This window comes from Protobothrops mucrosquamatus, unplaced genomic scaffold, assembly GCF_001527695.2.
Source record: "Protobothrops mucrosquamatus isolate PMUCROS unplaced genomic scaffold, P.Mucros_1.0 scaffold_127, whole genome shotgun sequence".
NCBI classification, from domain to species: domain Eukaryota; kingdom Metazoa; phylum Chordata; class Lepidosauria; order Squamata; family Viperidae; genus Protobothrops; species Protobothrops mucrosquamatus.
In genome coordinates, this window is record NW_015386203.1 from 428,671 (window position 1) to 437,975 (window position 9,305).

Sequence of the window (9,305 nt, forward strand, 5' to 3'; positions counted from 1 at the left end):
TTCATCACCCTCAGCTCCTCGGAGAACCAAGGAGCCAAGGTAGACCGGCATCGGGTGAGGGGCCGCAAAGGCACGACCCGGTCCAGGGCCCCCGCGGCCGCACCATTCCAGGCGGCCACCAGGTCCTCAGTCGAGCCGCGGGTCAAGGTCTCAGGTATTGGCCCAAGCTCCGTCTGGAACCTCTCAGGGTCCATCAGGCGCCTGGGGCGGAACCATTTCGTCACTTCTGGTTCCGCCTCCCCGCGGTGGGGCATAGCGGTAGGAAAGGCCAGCCGAAGGAGAGAGTGATCTGACCATGACGGGCTCAACAACTATTTCCCCTAAACCACGATCACTCAGCCACTGGCCGGAGGCAAAAACTAAGTCCAGTGTGTGTCCTCCGGTGTGGGTAGGGACATCTACTAATTGGGTCAGGTCCATGGCCGTCATGGAGGCCATGAACTCCCGAGCCATCTCAGATGCTTCACCTAACGATGGCAGATTGAAATCCCCCATGACTAACAGTCTGGGGGTCTCAATCGCCATCTCGGCTATAGATATATTGAATCTTTTGAATGTAGAAAATAATTTAAATTGTGATGCATGGATAGTGGCCAAATCTAGCCACTAGAGCAATTACAAATTTAATAGATAGATAGAGTGACACAGTGGACATAATTGACCAAATATATTCCTTTCTATAGTTACCACCTATGAATCTAATAAGAGTAGAGGATCAGCAAGGAGCCCATAATGAGATCCCAGTTTCTGAGATATGTTTCCTATGGCTCATAGTGTATTTTGAACTTCCCTGAGTTATGGTCAGTCTAATCTATTCCATTATTAACCCCTTGTCAGTATTCAATACTGATACTGATTATTTCTTTAGAGTAAAATAGTAAGGAGAAAGTTGATGGCCACCCTATTCCAAAGCTTATATTTCCTCTCTTAGCAGTTCCATGTAGACATTAAATAAAGTCAGAGATTGCAGCATTATAGATCTTGAAATTCAAATAAAAGAATTTCTAGTATTGGGCATTTCCCACCTACAAATCTGCATGGATCACTTCCCTTAACTATGAAGCCAGTCACATTTTGGCTGATTTAACAGTCACAAAGAGCAAAATGTTTTTAAATAGATGATAACCCTGATCCTCTACTGTGAACCATGCTCTCAGAGTATACAAACTGAAAGAATTTTAAATTAATGGGAAAAATGGGTGTAGACATTACATACGGTATTCTCATATGTCCCAATGCTGATGCCCAGTCTAAGGAAGATGTGATTGACCTTAATTACACAGATGGTACAAATTGCTTCCTCTGAGCTACTGTTTTTTCCTCCTTTTTAGTATCCCAGCCAAGAAGGTGCTGAATTACTTTCAACAGGTGCAATAAAAGTTCAGTTCCTCTTCTTCTGCAATTAGAAGTAGATCCCAGTGCATAATTTCCCAAGGTTTCTTCCATTTGTGCTCTGTCAAGGCTGATAGCAGCTTAGATTCTACTCCCTTAGCTTTTTCATATTCCATAGAGCATAATAGGATTTGATAATATTGCAGTCAGATGAGGTGGCAAATTGCACAATAAATCCAGGAAATAATTTCAATCAATTGGACACCTGAGTCTGATCATTTTTTGATCTAACACCTCTGCATAATCACTATTTCAGAAACAGAGAGCTGTTACACATGTTAATAGCTTAAGTTAAACCAATTTCCTGGCCTTTTTAAGTCTAATGTATAATGTGTTTTCATTGGGTTAGGTTCAGGACAATGTATATGAACTTAAATATTTTGATTTTTAGCTATAGCTTATGCCTTAATATGATATATGGTTAAACATGCAATTCTTTCTCTCTCTCTTTCTCTCCCTCCTTCCCTTTTAAAGTTGCAAGATTTGATTATGAATTACTTGATGGAACAATCAAGTAACATCCTCAAACAGAACACTTTGATGTGGGATAAACTAGGTCTAGCATTGATCACCCTTACATTAGTAAAAGATTACAATCTTCGACTGTCCAAAGAGGGATTGGAACAGTTATGCATGTTTCTTTGTCTGGAGAACTCACCAGCAGATGTAAATGAAACCAAGCGCTTCAGAGAGATGTTTTCAGAGTGTCAGGGGTATGTAATTTGACTTTGGGGCATATGGCAAGAATGTAGAGTGGAATGAGGATACTGAAGGTTAAGGTAGAAAGAACATGAGTTTGGTTGGGAGGAAGGCAAGCAATTGGGTGTGTTAGATGTTAGATGCCTGCTTTGCTGTTTTTGATTCTAATGTTTTTTTTATGTGATAGATTTCTGAAAAGATCTGTGTACATTTAGTGATTTGACATGAATTGCTCAAATAGTTACTTGTCTATAAATTTTATCAGTTTTCCCTGTGAAGTAGGTATTGGAGAGATAGACTGGCCCAAAATCACCTAATGAGCTTCCATGGCTGAGGGTATGCTTGAACCTGGGTCTTCTTGGTGCCAGTCTAGCATCTTAACTTTGGCACCATGGTAGCTGTCATGTGACAGATATAAATATTCATATCTGCTAAAAGCCACATTTTAAAAAAGGGGCAGAGCCAGGCAAAAAAGAAATATTAATATAATTGGTAACTAATAATTACATTTGTTTATAAAACAAATTTTGTTTGTAAAATTACCTTAAGCCTTATCTTCATGCTCTCCCTTACAGACAAAAATACATTCTCTCTCTCTCTCTCTCTCTCTCTCTCTCTCTCTCTCTCTCTCTCTCTCTCTCTCTCTCTCACACACACACACACACACACACACACACAAAACATAAGGAATCTTTTCCCTCCCCTCAGGATCTTTATCTTTAAGCATAATCACCACACAAGGCAATACTGCACAATACAATAATTGCATGGATTTATTGCTGTAAAGTTAGAATATTGTTGTCCTTTTAGTACATATGCTTAATTTCAATGCAGCTCAGTCAGAAGTACATGCCACTGATCAATGTGAGTTTCCCAGCTGATGTAAGCAAATATGTTGTCTAAATTAGTAATCGGATGGTTTCCAAAACATGTCTTGGAGCATCTTGATTCCAGAAATATTTCCCCACGCAGGAAACAATTTGGAGGGGAGATTCAGGTGTTCTCAGGCAGTTTTTGACCCTGGAATCATGCCCTGACTCTTGACTGCTTTCATCCATCAGTGAAACTTTGATCTTTTCTGATTTTTGGCATACGGTGGTCTTAGTCCAGCATAAGAATGCTGCTGTATTTCCCTACATCTGAGCTGTTAGATGAGTTGTTCGTACTTCATTGCACTAGAATATTCATCATGCTATTGATTAAGCTTATTATTCATCATGATCACTAGAAAAGGTTATTTGCTAGACAGGCCTGCAAAGAGATTACATTCTGATCAAAGGTGGACACTCTGTAGTTGACCAGGCCTTTGGCTTGTGTATATCCAAAGCACAACACATTCTCTATATTCTTCCCAGAAGACATTCCCCTCCTTCCCTTACTTTTTCCCTCAAAAAGTAAGAAGAAACAACAACAGTGGGTAATAGGGAGAAAGGGAAAGGGAAAAGAATGTGGCAAATGTAGCTAGGATGGAGATGAAGAGGGACAAAATTAACTGAATAGGAAATAAAGAAAATGAAAAGTTTTGTACAGCTCTTACAAAAGATGTATAAGTCCCAATTATGTGCATCCTCTCACGTAAAGAACACCCAAGATCTTTCTTTCCCTATTTAAAAACAGATCCCATTTGCTATTGTAAAAAAAGGTAACTTGATCTCTAGATCATTCAAGATAATCTCAGTAGCTGTGTTGTCATGGCAGCTATTTTGTAAATACGATTCCTATTGTCTTAGGGCAGGTGTTTTCTCTGGCCCGCCACTTATTGGTCTCAAATGGTTGGGGGCCACCAGTGTAGAACAGAAAGAAAGAAAAATTACATTATTTTGTTATATTTCTGAAGGACTGTATTTCTGTTGGCAGTAAGAAAAGCAAGTTAGCTTGCACAGAGAATTTCTGATAAATAGTTTTTTTCACTAGAACTTATTTTTTTCTATCTCTTTCAGTGTGGAGGAGAAGTTGATAATTCTCTGTAACAGCTGTATTGAAGAAAAGATTCACCAGTGGGTGTGGACACTCCCAGTTCTTTACCTATTTACTTTGACTGATTCTGAATGTAAGATTAGGACTTGGCATGCATCAGAAGAGAAATGGGCAAGATTGGAAGGTATTCAGTATTTGGGGATCAGAGATCAAAACATAAACTTCAATAGGTAGGTTTTTCAGCCTAATGTTATTCTTGAAATGATTTTTGACTTTTAAAAGTTGATTTGAGCTAGGGCATGGATTGTCAGTATTTATAGACTGCAAAACTTGACTCCAAGAAATAGAAATGGTTCTGTTTGGTGATGTGACCTCCCAAACAATACTGATGTTAATAACAATAGTAAGTTGTCAATTGTTGTATGAGTAATTGAACTTTCCCCAGTGGTCTGGGTCTTTTTGCTTGATTAGTCCATTAAAATGACTGGGGTGTGTGCAAAGGTTTCAAGAAAGAATTGAGAGGACAAGAAACCACTATGTAATATAGGCAGTACTTCTGAGGTGGTAACTACCACTTTAGGTAGTGCCATATTTTGCAACAATATTCCAATGATTAATATTAAATAACTAATAAAACTGGATTGTTGGAACATGCTGTACATGGGGATAGCCTTGAAAATTATCGGAAGCTTCAGCTGGTAGAGAAGATGGCCATGTCAGCAATTTTAGGTGCCCAAAGAAAGGTATATGTAACAGGGTGGCAGTTTGCTTCTGGGTTCAATTCAAGATGTTGGTTATGACCTATAAAGCCCTATGTGGCCTGGGGCCAGGCTACCCATGAAACCATCTTTATCCCATTACATCAGCCATCCCACCTGATCAATCAGGTCAGGTATATTGCCGACCCTGACAGTTAAGAACTCTGATTAGTTGGAAGAGAGCCTTACTCTGGCCCTATGGAATATTCATCTCCCTGGAGGTGAGGCAATCCCCCCCCCCTCCTGGCTTTTCGAAAATGAGTCAAAATGTTGCTCTGTGGCCTTGTGTGGGGAGCTCAGAGGAGCACATAGCTCTGGGGCTGGTTAGTGCCCTGCAAGTCTTCCTTTTGCCTTTTAACTAATTTTAATAATAGTTAATCATCCTTGCATTCTTCTAAATTTTTAACTTTTATATATACTGTTTTCAATAATGTAACATTGTATTGTACACTGCCCAGAGTCCATTTCTGAGGAAGGTGGGCAATCCAAAAAGTGATAAACAAACAAACAGATCAAGTTTTTCATTTGCCAGAATGCATCATGAATTCTTTTAAAGCAGAACTAGAAATGCTGAATGAAAGAATTTAAACAGGTGGTATAGTTTGAATAACTCAAATTATGTGTATTTCTATCCACAACATTAGATTATTAAGGTGCAACTGGCTAAGGAAGCTTATATGGCTCCAGGTAGAAATAAAATTGAAAATGCCGTGGCTTGTAATAGCACTTATTTAGGGGTTGCACCTCATTTCCTTTCAACTCAGTTATGTTTGGCACCAAAACATATGAATTTTTCCTTTCAATTAAGAAGTTCAGTAATCTACACATCTGTGCTACTGTACATGGCTTCGAAATAATTTTTCTTTTGTTTTTAACTTTTTGTAATGTTGCATAGTTCTGATTTGATGTGGGTTGTAATCATGTTTTGAAGGTATTTTTTTAACAAAGCAAAACTGATAATGTTATAAACAAACTAGAGAACCTCATGACCTATTGGGTCATCTTTTCAGAGATATTTCCATACCAAATTCCCCAATTGCTTTCTACCATGCAGAGCTTCTAATGTATTTTAAAGTCTTAAAAAATCAGGGACATACTCAGAGATGAATCTGTCTTAAAAGTAGCCCATGTTGAAAAGTATAGCATAATCAAACAGGAAATGTTTTATGACAAATGATTTGTCATTAAATGTTTTATGATAATTTTATGTCATTGCATTGTCGTTGTTTGCCCTCAGAGGTGAGGAAAGCCCCCAATTTCTTGACCTTTTGGAAAAAGTTCAAAGTCTGGCTGTGTAGCCTTGCATGGGGCAGACAGAGGGGTCCACCCACACAACTGTGGAGCTGGTTAACCCTATGAGAACCAGCCCCACCTGTACTAACAACTAATTCCCTATATTTGAATTCTTCATCTTTTACAATTTTATAAAGTTGTTTTATAATTTTAACATTTTAATCCTAAATTGTTCTGTTTTTAATTGTTTGATTTTATTGATTAAAGTGCACACCACCCAGAGCACCTCTCCAGAGGAGATGGGCAGTTAAGGAGTATGAAATATAAATAAATAAATTCTGAATCAGCAAACCCAGTTTTTTTAGCTATAGTAGCTGACCAATACAAAACCAACCTGAAATTTCTTAATGTTCCTCACATTCCATATAATTTTGAAATTGAAGCTCCTACAAATGGAGAATACTTGTTATGTCATGTTTTTATTCAAATTTCTGTGTCACTGTCATGCATTTCTGTTTGTTGAAAAGGAATCTAATAATGCAAAAGAAGCATTTGCTGAAAGGAAACCAAACATTATTCAGATCCTGGTTCTGCTTGTTACGATTGTGTGACCTGGTAGAATTTATCTCTGGCCCTTACGTTGATCCATTTGACTGTCTTCTGGGAACTTTTTATAGACTGAAGAACTTGAGAATTGACTGCCAGAATTGTCAGGTTTGTTCTGATTTCTAATTAACATTTTTAATCATCTTTGTCTAATGATGACAAGGGATAGATACCAGAGACCCATGGGTTTGTCATTACTTCTGATGTGAAATATGCATCAGCAAGTATGAGAACTAGGTTTGTCTGAGCTATTCTAGTAAATTGGTCCATTAAGGCATGACTTACAGATTTGGCATCATTTTGGCATACCAAATTTCTACTTTTGTCTATCAGGTAGATTAACCTCCCTCGGTCAAGATGTACTGTTTGCCTTTGATATCTTGGGCCCACAATATCCATCATTCAGCTCTGGAAGGGTCCCATATTAACAGTCGGTTGCAAAGGGGCTTTATTCTTATCAGGGCAGTACTGCATGTCCTGGCTTATGTCATAGAATTTCCTATATGGGAGGAATACTCATTCACTTGGGAAGTAATCAGCCAGATTTGGCAGCCTCAGGCAAAACTAGGTAGCCATCATGAACTGATAATAAGGTACCCTGTGCCCTTAAGGAGATACACTGCACAGAATTCCAAGTCTTTTCAAGGGTAGGATGTGTTTCTTACAAATGGAGGCATTCAGATGCACACAACACCCATACATACACACACCAACCTCATTAGGCAGCAAACTGTACAAAGCTACTTGTCTGGGAGATGCTTGTCTAAAACAGTGATTCTTTTTAATCTGATCTTTTTTCTCTGTTTTAGGATGTAAAAAAGCTTTTAGAAAAATTGTTGCACATCCTGTCAGAAAAAAAGATGTAAGTAAAATGTGCATGTACTTTTTTGTTTTTAAAAAAGCATTCATTCACTGAAGTAAACAATAGAAAAATTGATAGTGAATCACTTATGTAGCTTTGTTTTGTCAAGCTGAAAATGATAACCCACAGCTAGAGGTCTTTCTGGAGAGACCATGCTCAGAAAGCACCATTTGCAAAGCTAACCTGCTGATCAAAAGTGTGGCCCAGCCTTCTAAGACAAAATGGCCTACGTGGCCCTCACTGTCTGAAGGAAGCATGATGCCTCTGCACAATAAAGTGCTCCATCAAATGGATTGCTCATGATCCACAAACTATTAATCATAAAAGATTACATGTTATTTTAATAACCATAAAGACTAATATATAAAAATGTTTTAAGAGAAGTTAGAAAGATTCATTTGTTTTATTTATTAACATGTATATGCCACTTTCATGTGCGAAAATGCCATGATTAGCATTTCATGGTTGGGTTATTTCTCCCAGAAAAGGAGAATTGGAGACTATTAGAACAAAGTAGGAAGTGATTTTGAGAAAAGGAAAAAGAAAAAAAAAAGGCCTCACTCTTCCTTCCTACAAAGAAATCCCACTACAGAGTATGAGATTCCATAGACACTGCTTCCCTGTCCCCATTTTTTTAGCATCCGCCTGCTGCCATTGCTGGCCCTCTGTTGAGGAATGCCCAGCTAGTCATGGAGAAAGAATCAAGCAGGGGATTAGCCTTGAATTGTTGCGCAAGAGACCCAGGACTGCCCCCCCCCCAAGTTCCATGGAACCATACCTGTCTGTTCCCAAGAGAAGGCAAGCAGTCTGGGGAAACTCCTGTACTATAGGTAAAATGCAGTAAAGTTACCAACTCGAACCTTTCACTTGTGGCACTATTGTTTGTGCCTGACAACTTCCCATGCTTCCCAGTGCTCACCTTTGCCAGCCTACCTGATACCCTTGCTGGCCCTCTGTGCTTTCCAGGGCCTGCCTTTGTCAGCTCCCCCATGGTCCTTGCCAATTCTTCCATGCTTTCCAACACTTTCCCACAGCATCCCCCCCCCCCCAAAAAACGCATCTGCTTGCATTCCTTATCCTGGGCTCCTGCCTCTTTCCCCCTAGTGACCCACACAGTCCTAAGGTTATAATGGCAAACAGGACTACCATTGCTGTTATGCTTTATGTTTGCATCATTTACCAGTGGTAATTTCTCTTAATTATAATCCACCCAATTGCTGTGGTAATCTCAGAACTACCAGTATTTTGTTAGGACTCTCTTTAACACTTAACTTTGATACAGTAGTAGGCAACTTTTCCAGGGGAGGCACATGTTTGGAATTTTATGAGTGAGTGGTGTTGATATTCACAAAATGGCTTCTATAGAAGACTTCCTAGTTCAAAAAATCAACTATGGGGATGTGTATGACTGGTTATGAAGATGAAGAGAAGTATTTTACCTTCCTGTAAGCTTAGTTTTCATTGCAAATGTCATTTTGAATTCCTGAGTCTTGTTTTGTTATGCATACTTTTAATGTGCATTTCTGGTGTTCTCTTAATTGCGCAAATATACAAACTTTCTTCAATTCAGTACAATTCAGCAAGGTGATTGGAAACACTCTGCTGTTGCCTGTCAAAAACTTCATGAGATGTGCAGCCATCAGGTTCCAGCAATACCACATTACAAGTTATTAGCTACAGCAGTTGAGATTGTTTCAACAGTTCTTGCACTCGAACCCTCAGAGGTAAGCTTCTCTCTCTTGCCCTTTGGTAGTTCATTAAGATGAGTGGGGAAAAGGCTCACTGACTAGAGGAACAGAATAACAGAGTTGGAAGGGATCTTGGAGGTCTTCTAGTCC

At 39.1% G+C, this 9,305-nt stretch overlaps 1 protein-coding gene across 1 annotated transcript in view; it reads left to right on the plus strand.

Moving 5' to 3' along the window:
- Nucleotides 1–9,191, plus strand: part of LOC107288756 (E3 ubiquitin-protein ligase RNF213-like) — a gene marked incomplete at its 3' end in the record, with an annotated part of 33,205 nt that extends 24,014 nt beyond the window's left edge. Inside the window, exons 10-14 of the mRNA XM_015817405.1 lie at nucleotides 1,867–2,105; nucleotides 4,032–4,238; nucleotides 6,527–6,713; nucleotides 7,415–7,467; nucleotides 9,038–9,191. Coding sequence (XP_015672891.1) covers nucleotides 1,867–2,105; nucleotides 4,032–4,238; nucleotides 6,527–6,713; nucleotides 7,415–7,467; nucleotides 9,038–9,191 — 840 coding nt within the window. The remainder of the gene's footprint in view (nucleotides 1–1,866; nucleotides 2,106–4,031; nucleotides 4,239–6,526; nucleotides 6,714–7,414; nucleotides 7,468–9,037) is intronic.
- Nucleotides 9,192–9,305: the final 114 nt, after the last annotated feature.